This window comes from Jaculus jaculus, chromosome 11 (genome assembly GCF_020740685.1).
Source record: "Jaculus jaculus isolate mJacJac1 chromosome 11, mJacJac1.mat.Y.cur, whole genome shotgun sequence".
Classification (NCBI taxonomy): Eukaryota; Metazoa; Chordata; class Mammalia; order Rodentia; family Dipodidae; genus Jaculus; species Jaculus jaculus.
In genome coordinates, this window is record NC_059112.1 from 111,377,344 (window position 1) to 111,402,802 (window position 25,459).

Here is a 25,459-nt window from a genome sequence, read left to right on the forward strand (position 1 = left end):
CTGCGCGCACACGCGCTTCCGGCGGGCAGCGGAGGCCGCAGGCATGGCGCGCAGGAAAGTGAGGCCTCGGCTGATCGCGGAGCTGGCCCGCCGCGTTCGCGCCTTGCGCGAGCAGCGGAACCGGCCGCGCGACTCGCAGCTCTACGCCCTGGACGACGAGACGCTGACCAGGCCGCTGTCGGGCCGTCGACTGCCGGTGCGCGCCTGGGCCGACGTGCGCCGCGAGAGCCGCCTCCTGCAGCTGCTCGCGCGTCTCCCGCTCTTCGGCCTGGGTCGTCTGGTCACCCGCAAGTCCTGGCTGTGGCAGCACGACGAGCCGTGCTACTGGCGCCTCACGCGCGTGCGGGCCGACTACACCGCGCAGGTGCGCCTGCTCCCTCCCGGTCCCGCCCTTCCCAAGGTCCACGCTTGCTCTGCGCCGTCCACCCTGGGCCTGTTCTCTCTGCCCCAGGCAACCCCGGGGGACTCCTGCTCCCCGTGCCCTGGAGGAGCCCGCTTTCTGAGTTGACCCGTGTCCCTCTTGTTCTGCAGAACTTGGACCACGGGAAGGCCTGGGGCATCCTGACCTTCAAAGGTAAGGCTGGGTACCGGAGGGAGTATGCCGGGCAGCAGATTTATCCAAAGAGCTCTCCATCAGCCTTGTCTTCTTGCCCCAGGGAAGACAGAGGACAAGGCCCGGGAGATCGAGCACGTCATGTACCACGACTGGCGGCTGGTGCCCAAGCACGAGGAAGAGGCCTTCACCACATTCACACCCACTCCAGAGGGCACTCTGCGCTCTGTGCCCTACCCACCGCTGCTGCGGGCCATGATCCTCGCGGAACGAAAGAAGCATGGTGATACCAGTGTCCAGGAGCCACTTCTGAACTTAACGCCTGTACGTCCCTGGGACTACCCTGAGAAACAGGAGGCCAAGGGGAAGTCCAAGGGCACTCCAGTGTAACCGCCACAAGTGGCATTGTACCTGGGTGAGGCAGTGGGGGTCATGTGATGGACAAGTGTCTTTAAGTAAACCGGACCGCCCTTCCGGCGCAGGGTTACAGGAGAACATTTTCGCCTCGACATCTGCCTGTGAATGAACGAGGATAGGTGCCGGCCTTTCTTGTTCCTGTGGCTAGAAATAAATGCACGAAGTGGACTGGGTTGTGGTTGCTTTGTGTGAGCGCTGCGGGACTGTGAGAAGCAAGGCGGCGGTGCTCAGCGGGGCACTAGGCGGTAGGAAATAGCGGGTGACGGGCGCAGCGTCTATGCTCTGGCGCCAGGGAAGCCCGCGCTCGGGGCCCTTTAAGAGAAGCCCCGCCCCCGCGCCCGCCCCGCGAGCGAGCGCCGCAGCGGTCGCCATGATCTGTCTGGTGCTGACCCTCTTCGCCAACCTCTTCCCGGCGGGTGAGTGCGGGGGTCGGACCCGGGCTGGGACCGGGGCCGGGGCGCGCGAGGACCCAGGCCTGACACCAGCGTTCCCGCAGCCTGCAGTGGCGTGCACGAGCGCACTTTCCTGGCTGTGAAGCCCGATGGCGTGCAGCGGCGGCTGGTGGGTGAGATCGTGCGGCGCTTTGAGAGGAAGGGCTTCAAGCTGGTGGCACTGAAGCTGGTGCAGGTGCGACAGGGGCCCGGAGGAGCGGGGAAGGCATGGGCAGGACTCGGGGCCCTGGAACAGGCGGCTGTCCCTCGCAGGCCTCGGAGGAGCTGCTGCGGGAGCATTATGCGGAGCTGCGCGAGCGCCCTTTTTACAGCCGCCTGGTCAAGTACATGGGCTCGGGACCCGTTGTGGCCATGGTGAGTTCCCGTGGGCTGGTGGGACCTGGACAGTCTTCCCGGCGCTAACGGTTGCCCCCGCAGGTGTGGCAAGGGTTGGACGTAGTGCGTGCCTCACGAGCCCTCATTGGGGCCACCGACCCTGGGGACGCCCTGCCTGGCACCATCCGGGGAGATTTCTGCGTAGAGGTTGGCAAGTAAGTCCCGTCCACATCCTCTTTGGCTACCCCCACCCCACCCCAGCCCGGCCCTCTGCACCCACTCACGCGCGCTCATCCCTGCAGGAACGTGATTCATGGCAGCGACTCAGTGGAGAGTGCACGCCGGGAGATCTTGCTCTGGTTCCGCGCAGAGGAGCTTCTGTGCTGGGAGGACAGCGCGGGGCACTGGCTGTATGAGTAGACGCGCTTGGGATTCTGTGTCGCCAGCCCGAGGTATCCCAGCGGGATAGGGAAGTGGGTGCAAGTCCACCCAGGACAGTGGCCTCCGCTCAAAGTGCCCTCACTTTCGCTTCCTTCACCTTTTCATAATAAACTGCAGAAAACCCCGGTGTGTTATAGTGTGGTCCAGAGACAGAGGCACTGTGGTAAGATGTTTATTACGTACAGAGCAGATATGTGGGTTTTACTTGCAGGGCCAAAGCCTGAGGAGAGTTGCACCGGCCCTTCCCCCATCTGCACCCACCCACCCGACCTGTCACTTCACACTTGTGGGAACAGACAAGGGACATACATCACAGTGGAGAGGTGGCAGGGTGGTGGGGAGAAGCCTGCAGCTGCACACGGCTGCAGCTTGTGGTGGCCAGTCGGGCTCAGAGACAGTTCATTGTCCCTGGATCTGTGCTTCTCTGGTGGGGAGCAGGACAGCCGGGACCAGCTGGCCCTGATCAGCACCCCTGAGGAGTAGGGCCAGGACCAGGAAGGTGTGGAGACCAGTAGGGCAGGCCACTCCGCCAGAGCGTTTGCCAGGGTGGTATCTGCCCCTGCCTAGAGCTGCATCCACCCTGGCCCATCTTCAGCTCTTCTAGCCTTGCCTGGCAGCCTTGTCAGTTGCTCTCCAAGGGAGCAGGCCACAGCGGGCAACCCTAGGCACTTAGTACGTGTCTGGGAGCTGGGCTCCTTGGAGCCCTGTGCAGGAGGCAGGCCCCAGGAACACACCATCCCCCATCAACCTGAGGCTGAGCCTTGCATCCGAGGACTGACCCGGGGCAGGCCAGGACCACCTTTCTTCCTGAGGCCTGGGCTTGCCCTGGCAGCCTGAGAAATTCTACCCTAGGGGCTTCTGGGAGGAGCTGGACAATCACAGCTCCCTTGGGATAAAGGGCATTGGTTCATGTGGAGCAGCTGCCCAGGGTGCCTGGCCCAAGCTTTCATGCTAGGTCCAGGGTGAGACCCAGGATGGAGGCTATGGAAACAGAAGTTTGGGGATAGAGAAGGCTGGCTGTGATCCAGGCACCTGGGCAACAGATGCTGGCTGGCCTCCTGGATCCCTCGGAGAACAACGGCATGGATGTCAGGACCCCTGCCCCAGGGCAGCATGCAAAGCAAGTAGACTGGGAAGACGGCAGGATGAGGCACCTGCTTCTGCAGGACTGGGGAGCCCTAGGTGGAGCCAGGCCCACCTATGGGGGCCACCAACAGCCATCTCTGTCCTGTACCCTCGAAGTGCCTCTGGGGTTGATGCCAAGATGGGTGCCAGGAGCTACTGGGGAGAGGGTGTCCCAGAGGCTCTCCCCCTCCCCAATGGGAACCCCACCCACTACCGCCTCCCTCCCTCCCACCGACCCGCATTACCCCTTCCTAACGGCTGGGGGCTGGACCTCAGGCAAAAGCTGCAAGTTGAGAGGTTAGAAGGGGATGTACAGGCCTGGCTACCCCAGGGGACAGGCAGGGGGCAGGCAGGCAGGGTCCTATGTACAGTTGGCATCAGGCAGGGTGGGTTCACTCTGGGGTGTAGGACACCTGCCACACGATGATGTGGCTGCGCTCGGCCTTGGACAGCACAGGCTTCGACTGGCTCACGTCCCCAGTGCTGTCTTCCGTCTCGTCGTCCTCTCCGTCCCCTGGGAGTTTGGAGTCATAAGTGGGGGCAGGGGGAGGCTCTGCCTGACCATGCCAGGCCCCATGCCTGGACTGGGTCCACTCACCGATGCGGAAGTCTATGTAGCCTTCACCACCGCTTAGCACCAGTGCACTCTTAAGCTTCTGGCTGTCTGCTTCTGCGGCAGGAGCAGCAGGCCCAGGGCCCTCTGATGGGCTGTCCAGCACACTGCCGTTGAGAGTGGCCAGCACATTTCCTGTCACAGGGCAGAAGGACATCAGGACAACAGTCTCCTGAAGGGGCCTCAGCTGTGTCCCTGAAATGCTGTAGGCAGAGCAGAGCAGAGGACAGGGACAGGGACAGCCGCGTACCTGGCACTGAGACAAAGAATTTGACAGCATCACGGTGCCCATGGAAGCAGAGCTGAGCCTGGGCCATGGAGCAGTAAGGGATGAAGCTGCTGGCAGCCTTGTCACTGCTGTCGTCTCCATACACGTGGATGACGCCCCCTGGACGGGCCCCCTCCCCAGATGTGGGGGATGTCTTGTTGGCTGGGGATACAGGGACAGGAGGGTGGGGCCACCTTATTTCCAGCAGGTGGCCAGGAGAGCAAATACCCTGTGCCACAGAATGAGCAGGGGCTGTGGACCTACCTCGGAGCCCCAGGAGCTGGCCTCGGTGCAGGACCACAGCTGAGGAGGAGAGGCGGAGGTTGAGCTTGGCCAAACAGGTAGCTAGGGTGCTCCTAGAATGGCCTTGTGGTGTCCACCCAGTCTGGGAACCTGACAAGCCCTTTAGCATAGCTGCCCCTTGCTTGTTGGTGTCCCCAGGAGTTTGGGAGCTACTCACTCTCAGTTAGGGGGATAGAGATGACCACTCCATTGCCAGTGCCCACCCAGAGGCGGTTGCCCGCAATGAGTAAGGCTGTGATGCGTACGAAGGAGAAGCCCAGCTTGCCGGTGCCTGAGGTAGGGATAGGAATGGGAGTCAACACGGCCTATGGTGGATTCCCTGATCACACTACCAGTGCAGCCCCTCAATGAGCCTCTTTTTTGGTGACAGGTCTCATGTAGCCTAGCATTCATTATGTAGCTGTGGCTGGCCTGGAAGCTCTTGATCCTTCTGCCTCCACCTCCCAAGGACTAGGATCACAGATACATGCCACCACACCCGGCTCACCCAGCATCTTGCTGACATAAGGTTCAATGTCCACGTCCTGCAGGTGCTGGTGGGTGTGGGCATGGTAGAGCCGCAGGGTAGAGTCCAAACGGATGGACACCCACACCCCATCGCCAATCCAGGCCAGCTGCCGCACCTGGCTCTCTCGCCTTGGATGGGCATCAAATGACTTCTGTGGGATCATAGCAGCCCATCAATGGGGGGAGGACCAGCACAATGCAGGGGACACCTCAATGTTGTGCAGCCTACCCCAACCTCCCATGAGATAGAAGACTTCCCTCCCTGGACACGGACAGCTGCACTTGCCTCAATCTGCATCGTCTTGGGTTGGATAACGTGCACCTTGTTCTTGTAGCCACACCAGACGCGGTCATCCACAACAGCCATGCAGCGAATAGAGTGGTGTGGGTGGCCCAGGTCCATCAGATGATAGTTGCTCAAATCCCACTGACCATCTGTAGAAAGCCCGAGATACATGGTCAGGATTGGCTGGGGTCCAACTCTGCTTAAGGAGCTGGGATGGAGGAGCCATTGCCAGGCTCAGAACTTCCCTGGGGAGCTCCGTAGACCAATCTTTGTAAGGCCAACAGAAAAGGTCTAACTTACCCTCGCCACGGTGGAAGATGGCTAGAGTTCCATCTGCAAGGGCCACCAACACTCGGCCTTTGACATGCCTGGAATGGGAACGTAGTGAGATAGGCCGAGGCCACCAGGAGCATGGGCCCTGACACCAGCCCTCCAGAGGCCACATACACCAGGCTCAGCACAGAGTCCTTCAGCTTGATGGAGTGCAGACACTTCTTCCAGTTGGCCACGGCTGAGTGCACATACAGCCTGTGGAGGGAGACAGGTTGAGCAGGGGTGGCGGGCTCACTTGGCTCTCCCAACCCAACTTCCACCCCAGGACTGCCTGTCCCCAGCACTGCCTACCAGCCATTCTGAGCTCCCAGCCACATGGTGGGTGCGGCACTGCTGCTGGCTGCTGAAGGGTCCCCAGTGGGCTCCGCCTGGGGCTGTGCACTGCTGCCATCAGATTCTGGCCCATTCTCACTGTGAAAAGGATGGGGCTGCAGGGTGACCCACAAAAGCCTGTCCTGTTCCTGAGACCCTGCCCACCTCTGCTGTTCCCCTTCTCATCTTGCTTGACCCAAGAGCCCACCTGCCAGGCTGGGTGCTAGAAGGTGGGATGGGTGCCAGGTCAGTGAAGACATGCTCTGTGAGGGGCCCAGGTCGAACTGCAGCTGCTGCTTGCTCGCTGGGCCCAGGATCTGGCACCTCTGTGGCTTCTGTGGCTTCTTCTGTGGACTGGGAGGGGTTGACCTTCCCATTGGCAGTGGCAGCCACCTCCCCTGTGGAAGGAGGGTTAAGCTTGGCTGGGCAAAGCAGAGGAACAAGGGTCATGGGGAGAAGGCTGCCCAAGACTCACCCTGACCCTTGTCCAGGACTGGAGTGTCCCCTCGGGAGGAGCAGTTGCTACGTGGCACATTGCAGCGGGTGGCACAGCCCACTAGGGTGATGCCGGCCAGGACACCATCAGTGCCCGAGTCCTCGGGGTTCACGTCGCTGTCTAGGAACATCTCCCCGGGGGGATAGTCACCATCGCTGGCCGCTGGGGGGATGCGCACGCAGTGTGTGAGCCTTCACGTCAGGGACACCTCAGCTCTCCAGAGCAGGGCTCCGGGGAACAATGAGCCTGGTTTTGCCCACACTTGGTTCTGTCCTCTGGGGACACTCACCAAGAGGCCTAGAGTCCAGTTCTTAGACTGAAGGGAACTGACTAGTGAGACTCTGGCCCTCAGAACAACTAGTGCCTGTCATGTGACAGATCCTAAGGAAGAGAGGCCTTCTCAGCACAGACTGAGGTTTCAAATCAGAGACTTGCTGGGACCCTCAGCATGGCATTAGGGCTGGACCCAGGAGTCACAGGAATGCTGCTGAGGTGTGAAGCCGGAGCCTTGTTCACAGCCAGTGAGCCTCCTGTTCACGTGGCTCACCCTCGCATGGCCTCTTGTTCACTAACATTATCTACTAAATATCCCCATCACACTTGAGTAAGTAGGAGGAGCCACCTGCCTTGAGAACCAGCTCTGTAGGGCAGTGTCCACTGGTGGGCAAGCACCTGCAGTGCCAGCAAGAGCTTACCAGGGATGCTGGAGATGCATAGGACATGGGCATTGCAGACTGTGAATTGGTCCACAACAGTGCCTGGCTGGTTGGCATCAATGATCACCACCTTGCTGGTGGTCAGGGTGCTGGTGAGGATCCATACCCGGCTGGACGTGGCGTCGGTCTCAGGGATCTCTTTTGCCTGTTTCAGAGCACAGGGGAGGCAAAGCTGATGCCCAAACTTGGGTTAACATGGATCAGAGTCTCTGGGATTCTCTAGGGTCTAGCCTTGAATGTGCCTCCTGTGGACACAGCTGTTTACCCCAACAGGCTAGATGGGAACTAAGAATCACATCTAGGACTGGAGAGAGAGCTCAGAGGTTAAAGGTACTTGCTCGCAAAGTTGGCTGTTCCAGGTTCCCCACCCAATACCCACATGAAGCCACACTCACAAAGTAGTGCATGCATCTTAGTTTCTGTGCAATGGCAAAGAGGCCACAATTTTTTATTTTTTGGTTTTCTGAGGTAGGGTTTCACTCTGGCCCAGGCTGACCCGGAATTGACTATGCAGTCTCAGGGTGGCCTCAAACTCACAGTGATCCTCCTACTTCTGCTGGGATTAAAGCCATGTGCCACCACACCCGGCTTTTATTTATTTATTTATTTTTAAAGAATCACAACATCTTGAGGGTTCCAAGAGGAACCAAGCTTGAAGAAGCTACTCTCCAGGCCCCATCACACAGTGACATAAAACTATGCCCTGGTCTCCACTGTGAAGTACACGGTTTTCCTCCTGAGTGGCCTCTCCTGTTGCTGGCTTCTCTGCATGAGGCAGGATGTGCCTTGTGCTCTCAAGCCTGACCTTTGCTGACCACAAGGGACAGTGGGTAACCCTACAGCTCCACAGACTAGGAGGCAGGAAGCACTGCCACTGGCCAGATCCTGCAGGGAACTACCTACAGATTCGGAGTGGGGTAGGAGGACACCAGGGCCTTAGCCAACACTACCTTCCTCTTTTCAGGTGATGTGTGGTTACTCTTGGGCTCGCCTTCTACCTCCCGGTCGCAGGTCAGTGGGTCGTGACCTGGAGCTGGTTTGGTTCCACTTCCAGAGTCATCTTCGTTTGGTTTCCATCCACTCAGGTTGACCCCGGCAGCACACCAGAGCTGCAAAGCAGGGCTGTGGGGTCCAGGCGTACCGCTCTGCTGGCCTCTGGAGGGCTTCAGCAGGGGTCTGCCCGTCTCTGAGGGATTCTGCATGAGGGCTCTCTAACTCACCTTCATGGTGGGGTCCTTCTCCACCAGAGGACGGCAGTACACGGGGACTGGCACATTCTTCATCCGCGTATCCTCCTGGCCCCCATTGGGGCTCAGCTGCAACAGAGCAGGAGGCACTGTGATGGAAGGCCAGAGGCAGGTACTGACCTTCAGAAGCCTGGGTCAGTCAGCTGCCAGCTTCAGGTGCAGAATGCACTAGACCAAGCCTTCTAGGCCCTCACCAATTCACACCTGCCCAAACCATGCTGAGGATGGGTCTGTCTGGCCTCCTACCCACATTGTGTCTGCCGCTTGACACTTACACTTCTGGGCTGCGCCCCCCCCCCCAACGGCCTGACACACCCTCTGTTCCAAGTACCTGCTTATACTTGGCAGGCAGGCTCCACCCGCAGGCCTGCAGCCTGCCATCATCGTTGCGCACGTGTTCACGCACCTGGCGATACTGCTCACGCTTCTGCTCACGCCGGGCAGAAGAGGTGCAGTCACTGGGTGGGAGGATTGATAGTTAACGATGTCCAAGGCAGGCAGCAGTAGCCTGAAGGATGCTGGGGCCCACAACCAGACAGGCCTGCCCTCAGGAGTATGCTATGCCTGGGACCTCACCCGATCTGCCCTTGCCTTTTCTGCGTTATGGGACACCCATCTGACAAGAAGGTGGCTTTCTCTAGCATGGGGTGTGACCCTGGGCTTCGAGGTCACTTCAAGCTCTGCCCCATCCCAGAATCTGCTCTACTGCCAAGGTACCAGGAAAAAGCTGCAGTGAAGCTTAGGCAAGGAGGCCAGAAACTCCTTACTGGAGGTGGCTTGAAATGGCTCCTTGGTGTCAGCAAGTCGTTCAATCAAGTGCCTGGGGTGGTGCACAGAGGCCAAGGCCATGCAGAAAAGGTGGGAGCACTGTGAAGGCCAGTCCAGCACTGAGAGGGAGGTCCCCAGGGACTGCAAACTCCTACTGAGGGACATCAGGACCCTAGTGCTGGCGTAGTTCTTGGTCCCTGACCAGCACTTGTCCCACAGTGCAATATAAAGGCCTGTCCTGCATGTCCATTTTGGGGTTGGAATGGAGGGGCTCTGGGACATCTGGCTCCCTCCCTCCAGCCAGCCAGAGAGGTAGCTGGGAGCACCCACTCGTCAGGGAAGAACTCCAAGGGCCTGCTGCCGGCTGAGATCTGGCACATGGCGTGGCCGCGTCGCTGGCTGAAGCCGGCAGCTGTGGGTGACTTGTAGTGGATGTTCACTGATGGGTAAGACCGCTTGGCAGGAGGGGGGCTGGAGGAAGAGCTGAAGAGGCGGCTGAAGCTGCCATGGAGACACAGGGAGGTGAGCAGTGTGCACAGCAGCAGCAGCCTGAGGGGAGCCCCCTTCCCAAGGCACCCCACTCACAACTGCCAGATGGTAGACTTCTTCTTCTCTTGGACAGATGGGTGTTCCCGGGATGCTCTGCACAGGAAGGCACAGGAGGGGCTATGGTCTCTCTCTTCCTGGGACCCCACAGGCCCTCCTAAGCCTCTGGAGGAAGCTGTGAACTTGCTCTGACCCCGAGGGACAGGGCAGTGGCACTCACCTGATCATCTCAGTCCACCGCACAGCCTCCTGCAGCTCCATCAGTCGCTCCTTGTACTGGTTGCGCTCCATGAGTACTCGGGCCATCTCTACACGTGTGAAGCGACGGCGCTGGGCCATGGGGATTTTGTCCTGCACAGGGGTAAGGCACATAGTTCAGCTGATGAGGGTGGGCCAGTGGGTTGATCCAGTATATTTCACTTTCTTCTGGAATGTCTGCTACCTAGATGGGAGCTACCTAGATGGGAGGTGTAGTGGGAGAATCCAAGTAGGGCATACTGTAGGTCCTTGGGCAAATGATGGTTTGAGTAGCAAGGGCATGGGGCAGGGAGGGGAAAAGGTCTACCTGCCTCCCATCAGGTACAATGGGCAGTGTGTGAGGCACAGGGACAGAGGTCTAAAGTGAAATGGACAGAAGGGAAGTCTAGACAGCAGGTATGTACGTTAAGTCTGATAACCCTGAGAAGGCTCTATTGCTCTGCTCCCTAAAGATTCAGCAGGCCAAGCTGCAGAGTGGGGACAGCATGCATGCAGGTTTTCCCTGCCCAGTTGGCACTGTGGTTTTGCTGGTGTGCAGCCAGGGTGAGACCTGGGTTGGCAATTCCTTTTTGTTCAAGAGGTCACAATCTATCTTCAGCAATCTCTACTGAGCTGTATGTGGGGAGAGAGGGAGGCCCACAGCATAGGGGTTGGGGGACTTCTCTATGCCTCCAAAGAAACTGAGCCAATGAGTAATAAGATCAAGGGGCTGCCTGTTGTGACGTCAGGGGCCTAGCCTGTTTTTCTTTTTTTGTTTATCGAGGTAGGGTCTCACTCTAGCTCAGGCTGACCTGGAATTCACTATATAGTTTCAGGGTGGCCTCAAACTCACAGCAATCCCATCTCTGCCTCCCAAGTGCTGGGATTAAAGTCGCGCGCCACCATGCCCGGCTCCTAGCCTGTTTTCTAAGGAAGATGCTACAGTGCAGGAGGACCCAGCCTGTTCTGGGAAGGACGCAGGAGCCGTAGGATTCGGCTGGGCTACTTGTCAAGTCTCCTTACATGTTTGCTCCTGGCTAGGGCTGGGAGTGGGGGATGGGGAGGTGACTGCAGAAGGTGTCACTAGGACAGGGGTTCCAAGGTGAGCCTGCTTCAGTCTAGGAAAGGATCTGGTGAAGGGTGGCTCTGACATCACTGAGTCACCCGATGGAATGGCAGGTCACACACTGGGTTCAGAGGTCACATGGGAGGGGAGAGGAGCCCACCACACCCAGCCCCACAGGTCAGTAGTGGATATACCAATTCTGTACAGAGATAGCTGCTCACATCCTCCACCTCTTCTCTGGGTTCACGGCGAGCGGTGACTGCCTCAGACTTCACTCTGTAGGGTGCAGGAAGAAGCTTCAGGGGGAGCATCCCCCCGCCCACCACCACTTCATGTGCCCAAAGCCCAGGTATCAGGCTGCTATAACTAAGAGGAGGAAGCCAGAGGCTGGGCAACAGTAAAGCAAAGGACAGGCAGGACAGGCAAGTCCTGGGGAGAACAAGTTCCCGCAGCTGTCCTCACTCTGCTGTTACTGTCACGGAAGGCCTGGAGCTAGGGAGCAGGACTCCCATGGACCATGTCACCTTGACCTTGGCTGATCAAGAGGGCATATGGGGCATGGAGTGTCATGGCAGCCAAAGGCCCCCACTCATTCTCCCATTTCTGAATGAGGGAATGGAGAACCTCAGCCATGAAAAGCTCCATTCCCAGGGAGCACACGAAGCGGGCATACAACAAACTCTACCTACTGGCTGGATCTGAGCAGTGAGCACCCAAAACTACTAGAAGAGCTCTCGGATGTTGCAGGTGGAGGCTAGATTTAGGAGAGGACACACGGGAGGGGGGCACTGGAAACCCCGCAGAGCCCACCCCTCCTGCGCCCCCACACCCTCACCTCTTCAGCTCTTCTTCCAGCTCTCTGATTCGGTTCTCCAGCTTGACTTTGGCCTGCTTGGCTGCCTCCAGCTCCCCCTTCAGCACCTCTTGCTCCCCTGACAGTTGGTCAACTTTGGCAATGAGGTCATTCTTCACCACATTTAAAGCATTTCTTTAAAGGAAACACGGATGGGGCTTGACGAAGGCCAGCATGCAAATGTACACGATAGGGTCTTTCTTCTTTCTTTCTTTTTCGTTTTGGAGGTAGTGTTTCACTCTATAGCTCAGGCAGACCTGGAATTCACTATGTAGTCTCATGGACTCAAACTCACAGGGATCCTCCTATCTCTGCCTCCTGAGTGCTGGAATTAAAGGTGTGCATCATACCCAATTTTTTTTTTTTTTTTAAGCTAGCATCTTGCTATGCAGCCAGGCCAGTGTTGCCATACCTGGCTGTGGTGGTAATCTGTAAGGGTCTGCTCACACTTTCCCATGTTAGCAGGCACATCCTAATTTAGAGTGCAACACTTGCCTGACTTGGACAGTGAAGGTGGTGGTCATCCTTGCTGGGGTTCCCCAAGATAAACCCTAAAGGAGCCACTTAGGAGTCCTGTGGGACCCTCCCACTAGAGGTGAAGATAATAGTTCTAACCTACTGGCCATCCTACTCAGGGTGAGCCCTGCTGTGTGGTGTCCTGTGGGCCCTGCTCTGGGTTGTTGAGAAGCTCTAGTGCAGCACATGGGGCTCTTACTTGGTTTCTAGAAGCTGTGAGTTTTCCAGCAGCAGGTTCCCCACTTCTTTGCCCATTCCTGAAATGAGAAGTGTGGAGGTCCCCTACAGCCCATCGAGGTGAACCTGAATGCCTCTGCTCTAGAAAAACCATGTTTCTGGGCCCTGTATCTCGAGGGCTGCTGGGAGGGAATGAGGCCCCTTGTTCCTATCTGCAGGAAAGCTGAGATGCAATGGGAGGCGCAGTCAATCCCAGGATGATTCCTGCCCAGCTCCACAGACAGCAGATAGCCTCGCTCCTGCCTGGGACTCATCTCCTGGGCTCCCAGGGTAATCCACACAGCTCTCAGCCAGTGGAAAGTCAGCTTCTGGGCACAGCCTGGAGCAGCCCCTTTATTCCTGCCCCTAGGCCCGTCCCCAACTCCAGCTGTGGTTTCTAGGCCCATCTTTTATTTTATAACCCAGGCCTCTCAGTGCTACCCTCCAAGTGAATGAGTGTTGGTGCTATGATAATCAGGGGGAGAGACAACAGCTTAAGACTCAAAGAAAATCCCTGGCCCAGGAGCTGGGATGGCTTGTGGCAGATGTGAACCTTCCACAGGGCTATAAGTAGCCCTCAGCAGTGGTTTCAGTGGGAGTGGAGGGAGTGATCATGAGAACAAAGCTCCCTGGTGCCTTCTTATGGAGAAAGTGACCAGTGCTTTTCCAAAGTAGACCCATACACTGAGCTCCCTGCAGGCATGGCCCATAAGCCTCTAAGTACCCATGTGGATACTCAAGTCAGCCCCCAGCCCAGTCTTTGCAGTGACAAAACAGTAAAGGCACAGTGAAGTGCTGCTCACAGGCCTGACCTTCCTGGCCCCCAGCAGACTCCTGCTCCCCTGGCAGGCATTTGGAGAGCACCAGGACTAGTCTATCCCAGGCATATGGAGGCTCAGAGAGCTGACAATGGTTTTCTATGGGGACTGGAAGCTTAGCAGGAGGGGCCACCTCCCACCCTTACTGAGGCAGAAAGGAGAGATGGTGTCTCACCCCAGGCCTGCAGCCTGAAAAGCCTGCAGCCCCACCATGCAGAACAAAGCAAATGGCTCATGAAGCATGAGAAGATGTCAAGTGGAGAGAGGAGGCCAGAAAGAGGAAAACACACTGAAGCAGGGCCGTGGCCTTACCAAAAAAATCATCGCGCACTGCGGGAGCATCCCAGTGCCACAGGAGACGGGGCAGCGGGGCAGGAGCAGGGAGAGAAAAGAAGCGCATTAAGCCCATGTAGACAGCGGGGCGGGAGGTGTCTCAGGGCACAGGATGGGTCAGGAGGGCAGGATGGAGCCAGTAATTCCTGCCAATGTTTATCCATATGCTGCACAGCAGACTGCCAGGCCAGAGCCACCTGTGGGTCATGAGTAACCTCTCATCCCCAAATGCTGGGCTACAGGGGATGGGACAGAGAAAAGCACACAGTGGGGAGCTGTGCCCCTGGGCTGCTGTTGAACGAACCGAGGCCACATCTGAAGTGGCAGGTGGGCCTTGGGCTTTCTGTGAGCAGTAAGACAGCAGCTTAGCCTGGCTACCCAGGTGGGCACAGAGACCCTGAGCTGTGCTTTGACAGGGGCATCATGGAACCCTTGGCTTGTAGGGTGTGCCCAACAGGGTAAGGCAACTTTCTTAGTGTCCTAGGCTCTTAGCAGCTCTATGAACTCCCCAGAAATGGCCTTCCAGGGCTCTTTGGGCTTGGAGAAGGGGAACAGATAAAGGCCTATCAGCAGCCAGTGAAGCAAACTCAACCGAGCTTCGGGCAGTAGCAGGCTGTGAGCAGCGCAGGGCTGTGGGGCTAGGAGGTCTGGCACAGCCACAAGGAAACAGGGAGTCGGTGTGCACAGCCTTAACGACGGTCAGCAGCAGGGGAGCATCCCATGTGTATGCCCCCTGCTCCAGCGACTCTCCGCAGTGGGAAGAGGGGATGGGAGAGATACACACCTGAGAACTCCCCTGGGCCACGTCCAGCGAAGCAGAGAGACGGGGAAGGAAGCGACAAAGGTCAATTGGTGACTGGAACCAACAAATAAAAGAAATTCTCATTAAAGAAAAAGCAGCAATGACTCAGCCATTCCCATGTTGTCAGGCATGAAAACAATATGCTTAGCTCGTCTAGGACAACACATCTCATTGCATTTTGGGCAGAAACCTAAATGGTTAAAAAAAAAAAAAAAAAGCCAAAATGGATGTCCCTCGGTTCCTGATGAGCCCAGAGAGAGTATTTCTTTCTCTGGTACGCCAAGAGTCTGTAGTCTACTCAGCACTAGGTCAGCTCTCTGCAGAACCCCAATGATTAAAGCCCACAGAGAGAGGAGTGTGTGCAGGTGTTGGGGAACAGCTGGGTACCAATGGGGCCCACCCTCAAAGAAGGCTCTCCAGGGTGAATAAGCTGTGCTGGCTGGCACACATGGGAAGCCCTGTTGCATTGCCAGCTGGGCTTGGGGGCTTTCCTGGTCAGCCCAGTAGGTATGGGGAGGAGCAAGATTGTGAGTAAGGGCCAAGCAGAGGCTAAGAGGGAAGGACTCTCCTTTGAGGGACGAGAAGTAAAAGCACAGGCACAAGAGGGCCAGGGGCACATAGATGCTCTGGTGGTCCGCAGTCAGTGCCGACCCCAGGTGCACACTGCCGGGAAAAGCCAGGTAGGAGTGGGAAAATACTTCTTTCTCCAACATACGTGAGGACATAACATATTTCTTGTCCACTTTCCCAAGGAAGATAAGCAGTATTTAAACCAACAAACCAAAGGATGTTATAGGAATTCAAGTGCTAAAAGAACACCAGTTCAAAAGTGGTATTCCATCTTACTACTCCCTTCTTTCTCTGGTATCTGGCCTCATCCTTCTCACGACTCTACATAAATGTCTCTTCCTCTGAGGCAGGGAACTCAGTATCATGGGACTCTAAACACCCCAGGCCCTTTGCATCGCTGCTTATTATCACAGACAAGACACTCCTAATTCTACGTGATCACCCAGGACATCTTGGGGCAGATCCATCTGTGAACCTGTAGTCCTTCCTGGCCCTGCTGCAAGGGAGCTGCAACACGCTGTTAGTGGATCCCTAAGACACCAAACCCCCATGTGTGACAGCCCCAGTCTTCTGCCTGCTCCCCAAGCAACAGTCTCCATCATCTTCATGTTTGTCAATCTGTCTTGAAGTTGAACATTTCTGCATGCATTTGAGGTACTGTCTATAACTTCCTTTTTATCTTCTGCTTGTTTTCTGTTGTTCTTGATTTGCTTGAATGGTGGTAAAGAGCACACACACATACATGTATGTATGTTTCTTGTGGTTTTTACTTTTTCCTGGGTGCTGGATCAAACCCAGGGCCTTGGTCCTATCAAGCACATGATCTACTGAGCTGTGCCCCCAGCTCACATATCTATATTCTTAGTTTTCAATTTTACCTGTTGACATTTCTTCTTCTCTTACATTTTTATGTTTAGACCTTTGATTTACCTACGAATCACTTCTTTTTTTAGCATATCAGACCCACATCATAGCACAATATGAGGTCAAGTTCATGTTTGTTCAACAGCTCTGATCCATCGTCTTACGTTAAGTTTGTCTACTTCTCGAAGATGGCTTTTTTTTGTTGTTTTTCGAGGTAGGATCTTACTCTGGTCCATACTGACCTGGAACTCATTCAGTGGTCTCAGGGTGGCCTCAAACTCAGGGCGATCCTCCTACCTCTGCCTCCCAAGTGCTAGGATTAAAGGCGTGTGCCACACCTGGCTCTCTCTTTTTTGAGGTAGGGTCTCACTCTAGCCCAGGCTGACCTGGAATTCACTATGTAGTCTCAGGCTGGTCTTGAACTTGCAGCGATCCTCCTATCTCTGCTTCCCAATTGCTGGGATTAATGGTGTGCACCGCACACCTGGCTATTTCTTTCTTTTACAATATATATATATTTATTTATTTGCAAGGTGGGGGGAGGAAGAGATAATGGGCTTGCTAAGGCTGTTAGCCACTGCAAACGAACTCCAGATGCATATGCCACTTTGTGCATTTGGCTTTCTGTAGGTACTGGGGAATCGAACCTGGGTCATTACCCTTTGCAGGCAAGTTCCTTAACAGATGAGCCATCACTCCAGCCTAAAGATGGCAATTTCTGAACTGTCAGGGCTGGTCACTACATGGGTAGGGTCTGTCATGGAAGAAATGTACCTAAGCATTGCATGGCAAATTGGCATGAGTCAGAACTGAGATACCAATAAGCAATGCAGGGTAAACTGCTTGACTTCTCTGAGCCTAACTCTCCCCAACTGTACATGGGAACAACCATCTCCTTAGGATGCATACTGTGACAGAAAAAGCAGAGGCTAGCATGGCACTTGCTGTCCCCAAAACATCTACTCTGAAATGTGTATTTTCCTCACATTTCTGAAGCTACAGGAAGAGGAGGAACAGGGGATCCTCAGATGATCGCTGGCATGTTAACAGGTTGACTTACAGCATTTTTCCGAAGATAGTGTGTGTTAGATTGCTTGATAGGTATTAGATACAATGTATACCAGGCCAGAGTGCTTTTACATTGTCCAATGTTGAGAGCAGGGGCTTGAGAGTGCGGTTCCTAGGGCAAGGAGTCACCACTGTCACCTCAGTGGTGATAGTAACTTGAAGGAACCCTCACACTCACCTAGGTGCTCACAGCATCTGTGTTTGTGGGTTTACAGCATCTCTCCAGCCTGTGGCCCTTATGAACCTTGTGGGATTCACCACTGTAACAGCACAGACTAAAGTGGTCTCTGGGTCAGTGACTAGGCAGAGGGGCAGCTCAGTCCTGAAAGCTGGTGGCTAGGCAGGCTCCTGTTTCAGTAAACATAGTAGTCAGTCCCGCTGGAGCTCCCCGGGGCCACCAACTTTCACATCTGCATAAACCAACACTCCAGAACACCCACTGACTCTAAAAGTAGGTCTCATGGCAACCAGAACCCAGGGTGGTCATTACTCTAAAAAGCACAGCAGTAAAGCCAGGCATGGCTGCACACGCCTTTAATCCCAGCAGTTGGGAGGTAGAAGTAGGAAGATTGTCATGATTTTGAGGCCACCTTGAGACTACATAGTGAATTCCAGGTCAGCCTGTGCTAGAGTGAGACCCTACCTCAAAACAGAAAAAGAAAAAGAAAAAAAAAAAAAAGTACAGCAGTAGAGATGCCGATGTGCAGCGGTACACACAAATACCCGATCGTGGTTACGGTTACGGCAGAATACGTGTCTGATGCCCAGCTCCCTCAACAGCCTATGGAGCTTTCTATGAAGAGGTGCTACCAGGCAGCTCCCCTGCTGTAGCCCCGCTGTCTGGCTGCAGTGCTGGCCTCCAGTGAAGCCTCACAGGTGCATGGTGGTAGTTTGCATGTGGGATGTAACCATAGCTTCAAGTGTTTTGAATACTCAATGTCCCACAGGTGGCAGTTTGGGAGGTGGAGCCTTCTGGAGCAGGTGTGTTGCTGGGGGCAGGCTCCTTGCCAGAGCTCAGCTCACTCTTGCTGCTTTCTTCCAGCTGCTGTGGAAAGATGTGATGTCCAGCCTCTTCTCTACCATCACTTCCCTGCTAAGCTGAACTATCCCTTTGAGACGGTAAGCCAAAATAAACACTTTCCTCCCATCAGTGGTTTTTGATCTGGTGTTTTGTCCCAGCAATGAGACACTAACTATAACATGCACTGCTTCCATCCTCAGCTCCCCACCACTCTTCATAAGATTCTGCATGGAAATGACATCTGGGGGAAAGCTGTCTTAATCACGAGGTAACAATGATCACAGAAACTTCTATGATGATAGAACTATATAATGAGGAATTTACTACAGTAACTTATAGAGCCCATGACCATGGAACTTTCCATTTATCACAGACAAAATGACCAACAGAGTCCAAACTATCATAGTGCCATACACTGCTGTTTTTACCTAGAAGGTCGGCCCCCTCGTCCACATCCCCGATGACCTCGGACCCTGCTGTGGATAGCTCATGGTACAGGGAGTCAGTGTTGATGCCAAAAGCTTTGTTCACAATCCCTTGGGTTGGGCTGTTGGGAAACAGACAGAAAGGGCAGTCAGGGGCAGCATACACATGCTGTGCTTTGGGTTTGTATTTGATGTTCAAAAGGCCCAGGTGATAAAGGCTTGGTCCCTAGCCTGTTGTGCAATCTTTGGGAAGAGGGGCCCACTAAGAGGCAGTGAGGTTACTGATGGTGTGCTTTTTTAGGGAACAGTAAGGTCCAAACCCTTTCTCCCTATTTCCTGGACTCCATGAAGGAAGAAACCTCCTCCACCCTGGACCCCCCCCCCCCATTATCATACATCTAAAGCCATGGGGTCAAACACTCACAGACCGAAACCCCTGAAACTGTAAACCTAACCAACTTTTCCTCTATAGAGGCAGCCTCACTCCAGCTCAGGCTGGCCTCCTGCTCATGGCCACTTCATGTCAGACTCTCAAACGCTGGGGGTTAAAGGCATGAGCCACAACTACAGGCTATCCTTCCTGTTTTTTTTTTTTTTTTTTTTTTTTTTTTTTTACTTATTTATTTGAGAGAAGGAAAGAAGCAGAGTGAGAGTCAGAATGGGCACACCAGGGCTTCCAGCCACTGCAAACGAGCTCCAGTTGCATGAACCACCTTGTGCATCTGGCTTACATGGGTACTGGGGAATTGAACCGGGGTCCTCTGGCTTTGCAGGCAAACGCTTTAACCACTAAGCCATCTCTCTAGCTCTATCTTTCCTGTTTTTAAGTTGATTATCTCTGATATTTTGTTATAAAGATAGAAGGTTAACTGACACAGCTACCTGGTGCCAACTTGCTCTGTAGGTTGACTGGGATATGCTACCACCACTAAAGGTACCAACTCATGACTGAGCCTGACCCAGGGCCTAGTTGAGTGAGCACCTGCTTCCAGTGCGGTCCAGACGGGTCTCTGGACACACGTCCAGCTCTGGGGTAGAGTCGATAATGTCCTGAACATCAGACCACTCATCACTGCTGCCCATGCCTAGGAGAAAACATAGGAAACCTGAGGTCAGGGGACAGCATTGGCAACTCCCACCCTATACACAGAGGACCCCTGGCCTGTACCTGTAGACCTCATACTAGCTCCCACCAGGCACGACTGTTAAAAAACGGCCTTCCCCTTACTGGGCAGGTTGATGGAAACCCCAGTACTACGGGAGTCTAGGGAGGAAGGCCCACAGTAGACATACCCAGTGGGCTGTCCCATGAAATCTATGTCTTGGCAGGTCACAGCAGACTCAGTTTGCCATCCCCATGAAATTCAAAGTCTTTGCAGGTCCCAACTTGGGCCTCCCTTGTGATCACGTGGAATAAGCTAAATTTCCTTTTCTCCAGGGATGCACTCCATAGAGGAGACCCTCCCTTGTGTGATAGCACTTGGGAGTCTGGGTATGTAAAATACTCTAAGATAAGATTAAGACACAAACAGAAAGGTGGATGTGTGAGGACACAGGGAGGTGGCTATCTGCAAGCCAAGGAGGGAGGCCTTAGATAGGACCCGCACTTGTCTACAACACAATGAGAATATACACTGCTGCTGTTTGAATCTCCCACCCATGGTACTTTCTAGGAAAGCCTAAACTGACTATTACATTTGTCCAAATTAAAATACAAAGAGAAAGCTGGCCTCCCAGCACTTGGCAGGCAAAGGTAGGAGGATCACCATGAGTTCAAGGCCAGTCTGGCCTAGAGTGAGATTCTACCTCAAAAAAACAATAAATAAATACATAAACATAAAATACAAAGAGAAAGCAACATCTCACTGGTGTGGGCAGGGAGGTGGGAGGTGGTGGCAGGCAGCAGAGCATGGCCTCCCTCCAAAACTGGGGATGGGCCAACGCACGCAACAGCCCGCATACCTATGCTGACGTTTCGCATCTCCTGGGTGACCTGGACCTCCATGTTGCGGCTGTTGCGCTTCTCCCGGGCTCGCTTGTTGTTCTTTGTGCCACCACCACAGTCCCCCAGGGACTGCAGGCTCTCGTTGAGTGGAGTGACAGCAGCCGAGGGCACAGAGGATGTGGGTGTGTTAGATTTGGTGCCTGTGGTGCTGGGCGTGGCAGCTGCTGAGGACTGGCCCGACTCTGACATTTCATCGTTTGGACACTACAGGCCAAGCACAGGAAGGAGGAAGCTCGTCACAGCCGGCTATGGCACTGTAGTTTCAGGGGCGCCCACCGAGGCCCCACGGCTCAGCAACTCTGACCCTTGGCTATAATAAAGTAACACTGTGCCCACCTATTGGGGGCAGGAGCCCCCTCCAGCCTAGTCACTCCTAATTGATGCTTCTCACCCACAGCTGCCTCTGGCTTCCTAGAAGCAGCTGGCACCTCTATGAACAGTTGGAAACAGGCTTCAGCTTGCACTTTCCGTGGGAGACACGGGACAGCCCAGCGCAGTGAGGGATGGATGGTGAGATGCTACACAGAGGACTTGAGAGGTAAAGTTTGCACTTGGGAATTAATCAGAAACTGGTGGCACCCAGCATAGGACAAAGGGCTCTACCTGGGGACCAGAAAGTTGGCATCTGGCATGTGCTGACCTATCTGTGCTCCACACAGGGCTGCTTCCACCTCTGTCCCTGCCACCTCCTCTAGAACAGACATGCGGGGTCTAGATGGAGGTCGGCGGCGGAAAGGGGCCATAGTTTTCCTGACTCTGCAGCTCAAATGCTCAATGCTTCCCCAACACTACCTGGACCTTAATAGTAATGCAAATTTCATTCCCTTAGAATGGGACCTCACTGCCAGGTGTTCTGTGGGAAGCATGGACCCCTAGTGCTGTCAGCTTTTAGCCTTAGGACTTGTGAGGAGAGAAGGCATTCTAGAGCCAGGTGTGGTAGTTCACATCTGTCATTCCAGCACTCAGGAGGCTTAGGTAAGATCACTGTGAGTTCAAGCCAGCCTGAGTTACAGAGTAAGTTTCAGGTAAACCTAGGCTAGCCTGGGACTATGCCTTGAAAACAGAAACAAAGGCATGGTGGCCTCCTTTAATCCTACCACTTTAATCCCAGAGGTAGGAGGGTGTGAGTTTGAGGCCCACCCTGAGACTTCCAGGTCAGCCTGAGCTAGAGTGAGACCAAAACCAAAACTAAAAACACCCCAAAACAAACAAAAAAACAAACACAGAGCCAGGTGTGGTGGCACATGGCTTTAATTTCAGCATTCCGGAAAGGAAGCTGAGGTAGAGGAACACAGTGAGTTCAAGGCCAGCCTGGGGCTACAGAATTCTAGGTCAGCTTGGGGTAGAGTGAGACCCTACCTAGAAAAAAAAAACACACACAAAACAAACAAAAACCCCTCAACCAAACAAAATCCAAAAGGGCATTCTATTGAAGGGTACAGAACAGGAAACATTCCTTACCTATAGTCTTTCCTAATTAAAAAGAAACAACTGGGTAATTTCAATAAAAATGGGCCTCAAATACTCCTTTATTAACTTATATTGGCAACCATATGTAACACATTGATCCCGAGCAGTCTTGGCTGCTCCAACCAAGCAGCTTGGGCAGCAGCAGGTCTTTGTGTCCACTTGTTTCTCTCCCTGGCCCTTGTGGTGCAAGACCAGCTCAGAAAGACCAAGGAGGCCACAGTGCACCTGAGGCAGGCCCTTTAGTAGAGTACCCAGTCTTCTGGGGGACATCTGTTCAGAGCAGCGCTCTGCTGAGGATGCTCACCTCACAGGGGGTGGGTGGTGGTAGTCCTGTCTAGAGGTGGGGAATGCAGGGATGTGAACTCAGAAGTGCACACCTGGGTGCCAGGGGTCAGAGCCATTCTACGGACACCCTTGCTTGAGCTTCATGATTCCTGCTAGGCCCTGGCTCAGGTCTCCTAGCACTGAGCACAGCCATGTCTTCAGAAGACAGGGTTCTGGCCTCATCTACTAGGATCCTCAATTTATAAGAGGAATCTCAAAATTCCACATCTTCCTATCAATTGTGCCTCCAGGGGTTGCTTGGCAAAGATAGGGGACAGTTTTATGACAACTACAGAGGGGGGCGTTCTTGGCATCAAGTGAGTGACAGCCATGGCCCAGCATCCTATGGTGCCCTGACAGCCCAGCCAACAGTGTGAGGTGGTGGAACCTTCCGCTGGCAGTCAAGACTTCTTGGAAATGGCTCTGTATTAACATTTTGGATCTGGCTTTAGGGCCATTTTTATTGAAATTACCCAGTTGTTTTTTTTTTTTTTTTAATCAGGAAAGACTATAGGTAAAGAATGTTTCCTGTTCCGTACCCTTCAATTGAATGGCCCATGTGACAAGACAAAGAAACTTATCCTCGTGACATCCCGATGAGTGCCAAAAAAATGAGAGCTGCTCACACTGAGGTTTTGGGGTGTGGCTCTCAGAGATCCATGCCTGCCCCACATCAGAGGCACCCAAGTGCCTGCCAGATGTGTGCCTCTGCTGCCATGTAGCAAAGGGAAACCAGGGAAATGCACACAGGCCAGACACAAGCCAGGGCTATGTCAAACATGCTTCTAGACAACATTTCTTAACGGCCATGTTTCCCAACCCACAGTGACCCAGAGGTCATGACTGGGTGCTCTCCCCTTTGGCCATGCCGCCCCCAGTGCCTTGGCTCTGGTATCCTACAGGGCCACTTACCCAGGGGACATGCCCCCTGGCCACCACTTACCTAGGGCAAACCTCTCAACCTCCTAACATCAACGGGGAGCAGTGACCTCCAAATGTATTGCAAAGAACCCACACTCTTAGCGGTCATTCCTCACCATGAGTAGCCACAACTGTTTGGTTAAAACACTACAGTACACAAAAACAAAATAAAAACAAACAAACAAAACAAAACAAAACAAAAGCAAAAATTAAGAAATTAGAAAAACCTTAAAACCTGAAACAACATAAAAAGAACTTAAAATGTATTATTTTTGAAATAAGAAAAGTCCAATAAAACACACAACAAACTAAAACATAAAACATTATGGTTTATGGGGAGAACAATTTCAGGTGATTTAGTAGAGAAAAACAAGACACAGTGAGACGAGCAGCTGATCAAGCTTGGGCCTGAGCAGGCACCCAGGAGGAGAGGCAGGACCAGGCTCCATGTGGCCTTCAGAGGTCACTATGGTGCTAGCCAGTGCTTACAAGCAGCCCTTCCACAGGCCCGGGGAAAGCAAGTGGGTGGGTGTGAAAAGCTGGTGAGAACAGCAGAGCTGTGCTTAGACGGCCAGGGACAGCCCCGTCCCCACAAGCTGTGTCTTGGACACTCATTGCCTGGAATGAAGCAGCAGCAGCATGTCGCTCTGACAGAGGCAGCAGCACATGGCCCTGCGGGCAAGCTGGACACAGGCAGGACAGTTGGCCAAGAGCAACAGCAGCAAGAGTTCAGAAGCCATGAGCCCCAAATCTACCAGCCCCACTAAGTCCAGAAGCCCAGGGACCTGACCTCTGAATGTGTCCTCTGATGTCACTGAGGGGAACCCCCTAGATCCACGGTCACCTACTCCACCCCAGGAAGGCATCTGCCCTTACCTGGTAATGTGCCGTAGGTGCCTTCCAGGCAGCCCAAGCACACAGACCACGTGGGCAGTGCATAACGTGGAGCCCGGAGCGAGAGACCTGGCCTTATCTGGGGCCCATGTTTGTGATGCATACCTATGGGGGGAGGGTCTGCCTTCGGGGCTCATGGCCGAGGAGCCGTGACCAGGGGCAAGTGGAGAAGGGCCCAAGAGAGAGCCATTCCTTGCCTGTGCCTCCTGCCTTCAGAAGCCTCAGGCAAGAGACTGAATGTCTGTGAAAGCAGAGCCAGTCTCAAGAGGCCCAGGCGTCAAGACAGGGCTCTGCTCCGAGGGAAGCATGTATTTTTAAGTATGTTTTGGCAGTGGTAGCTAAGTTCAGTCCTAACAGATGTGGTTTATCTGACAGCAGAGTGGTTTGCATAAGAAACAGAGAGCTAGTCTGGACTAGCAAGTGCCAGTTAGAGGCCACAAAGGGTAGTAAAGGGTCCACTATGCCTAACACCCGGCTCAGTTTCTTGGTGCCTATCCCAGGTTGAGAAGTGTGAACTGACTCTAGGAAAGAGTAGAGAAAGCCCGGGTCCCCTGGATAAACACGGGATGCCAGCAGTTGGGAGACCTTCACTCCACGCACGGCTACAAAACCTGGTAGCTGGAGCTGGACTGCAGCTGGCCGAGGTCACTCAGGTGCCAGTGGTCCCCCGAAGGCACGAACTTGCCCCCCATCTGTGCACGTACCATGCCGTCAGCCAGGGGGAAGACATTCAGAGAGGTGGGGCGCTCCTTCCTGCTGCAGTAGGAGGGGAGGAAAGGAAGGTGACGGTGAGACACGCTGGAGGAGAGCACAAACCCCACTCAGCAGAGATGCCGTCTAGTGGACAGAGCTGCTCCAAGCAGCATCCTGAGACCAGTTAGCTGCTAAGTTTGCCCTGTAATCCAGACCTGTGTACCCTTTCCTTTCCATCACAATGACAGATCGCTTTTTGTTTACTTCAGTTTTAAACACACACACACAGTGTCAGTGCTAGCAATTCCTCAACTATGCATGAGACCTTTGGTGTTGGGTCACCACTGACCAGTGGCCTTGAATGGGGACTTTTAGGAAGATTAAGCCCAGGCATGGCTCCTGGTGACTATGGTCACCAGCCTTGCCTCCACGTCCTGAGCCAGCAAAGGACCCAATCATCCTGCCCTTTGCTCCTAGATGCCCCTCCAGTCCACTGGAACTTTCCAGAACTTTTCACTGTGAATCCATGAAGACAGGTCCAGAGCAAAGAGTGCCACCATGTAACTGCTGCAGCCTGTCAGGGAGAGAATCTTCTCTCCCTCACTGTCATTGCTGACAGAAGGCTGGTCCCTTGGAGGGTCCCTAACAGATCGAGACTCCAGTAG

The 25,459-nt window shown here is 54.4% G+C and overlaps 3 protein-coding genes across 15 annotated transcripts in view; 2 read left to right on the forward strand and 1 right to left on the reverse strand.

Annotated features, from left to right (window-relative positions):
* Positions 1-18: 18 nt before the first annotated feature.
* On the forward strand, positions 19-1,138 carry Mrps34 (mitochondrial ribosomal protein S34). Its single transcript, XM_004652169.3, has 3 exons — positions 19-364; positions 532-574; positions 657-1,138. Exons 1-3 carry the CDS (start codon positions 44-46, stop codon positions 941-943), a joined length of 651 nt encoding a protein of 216 aa, XP_004652226.1. The 5' UTR covers positions 19-43; the 3' UTR covers positions 944-1,138.
* A 115-nt stretch (positions 1,139-1,253) lies between these two features.
* Nme3 (NME/NM23 nucleoside diphosphate kinase 3) lies at positions 1,254-2,302 on the forward strand. The gene is made up of 5 exons (XM_004652168.2): positions 1,254-1,386; positions 1,467-1,597; positions 1,675-1,776; positions 1,840-1,952; positions 2,040-2,302. The coding sequence occupies exons 1-5, from the start codon at positions 1,341-1,343 to the stop codon at positions 2,155-2,157; spliced, it is 510 nt and encodes a 169-aa protein (XP_004652225.1). The 5' UTR covers positions 1,254-1,340; the 3' UTR covers positions 2,158-2,302.
* A 32-nt stretch (positions 2,303-2,334) lies between these two features.
* The window catches only part of Mapk8ip3 (mitogen-activated protein kinase 8 interacting protein 3), a 47,981-nt gene continuing 24,856 nt past the window's right edge, over positions 2,335-25,459 (reverse strand). For 2 of the 13 annotated variants that reach the window (XM_004652166.2, XM_045161192.1), the window contains 28 exons: positions 24,806-24,854; positions 20,450-20,696; positions 19,470-19,572; positions 18,491-18,609; positions 14,522-14,533; positions 13,717-13,734; positions 12,570-12,627; positions 11,837-11,989; positions 11,196-11,277; positions 9,919-10,049; positions 9,738-9,794; positions 9,483-9,653; positions 8,716-8,842; positions 8,358-8,453; positions 8,088-8,246; positions 7,117-7,282; positions 6,401-6,583; positions 6,134-6,323; positions 5,905-6,024; positions 5,728-5,808; positions 5,581-5,648; positions 5,281-5,429; positions 4,975-5,146; positions 4,645-4,758; positions 4,449-4,487; positions 4,167-4,346; positions 3,902-4,051; positions 2,335-3,817 (listed from right to left, as the gene is read on the reverse strand). In XM_004652166.2, coding sequence (XP_004652223.2) covers positions 3,696-3,817; positions 3,902-4,051; positions 4,167-4,346; positions 4,449-4,487; positions 4,645-4,758; positions 4,975-5,146; positions 5,281-5,429; positions 5,581-5,648; positions 5,728-5,808; positions 5,905-6,024; positions 6,134-6,323; positions 6,401-6,583; positions 7,117-7,282; positions 8,088-8,246; positions 8,358-8,453; positions 8,716-8,842; positions 9,483-9,653; positions 9,738-9,794; positions 9,919-10,049; positions 11,196-11,277; positions 11,837-11,989; positions 12,570-12,627; positions 13,717-13,734; positions 14,522-14,533; positions 18,491-18,609; positions 19,470-19,572; positions 20,450-20,696; positions 24,806-24,854 — 3,316 coding nt within the window. In that variant the 3' untranslated portion in view covers positions 2,335-3,695. Of the gene's footprint in view, positions 3,818-3,901; positions 4,052-4,166; positions 4,347-4,448; positions 4,488-4,644; positions 4,759-4,974; positions 5,147-5,280; positions 5,430-5,580; positions 5,649-5,727; positions 5,809-5,904; positions 6,025-6,133; positions 6,324-6,400; positions 6,584-7,116; positions 7,283-8,087; positions 8,247-8,357; positions 8,454-8,715; positions 8,843-9,482; positions 9,654-9,737; positions 9,795-9,918; positions 10,050-11,195; positions 11,278-11,836; positions 11,990-12,569; positions 12,628-13,716; positions 13,735-14,521; positions 14,534-18,490; positions 18,610-19,469; positions 19,573-20,449; positions 20,697-23,229; positions 23,354-24,712; positions 24,858-25,459 lie in introns of those variants that run through there. The other 11 variants (XM_004652161.2, XM_045161188.1, XM_004652165.2 and 8 more) reach the window with 7 other exon arrangements.

What these genes read in the sequence shown, in the direction of transcription:
- Mrps34 (XM_004652169.3), top strand. Translation starts at nt 44, where the DNA reads ATGGCGCGCAGGAAAGTGAGGCCTCGGCTGATCGCGGAGCTGGCCCGC. An exon ending in GGGCCGACTACACCGCGCAG is followed by an intron (nt 365 to 531) that starts GTGCGCCTGCTC and finishes CTTGTTCTGCAG; the next exon opens with AACTTGGACCACGGGAAGGC. An exon ending in GGGCATCCTGACCTTCAAAG is followed by an intron (nt 575 to 656) that starts GTAAGGCTGGGT and finishes TTCTTGCCCCAG; the next exon opens with GGAAGACAGAGGACAAGGCC.
- Nme3 (XM_004652168.2), top strand. Translation starts at nt 1,341, where the DNA reads ATGATCTGTCTGGTGCTGACCCTCTTCGCCAACCTCTTCCCGGCGG. An exon ending in CGCCAACCTCTTCCCGGCGG is followed by an intron (nt 1,387 to 1,466) that starts GTGAGTGCGGGG and finishes GCGTTCCCGCAG; the next exon opens with CCTGCAGTGGCGTGCACGAG. An exon ending in TTCTGCGTAGAGGTTGGCAA is followed by an intron (nt 1,953 to 2,039) that starts GTAAGTCCCGTC and finishes TCATCCCTGCAG; the next exon opens with GAACGTGATTCATGGCAGCG.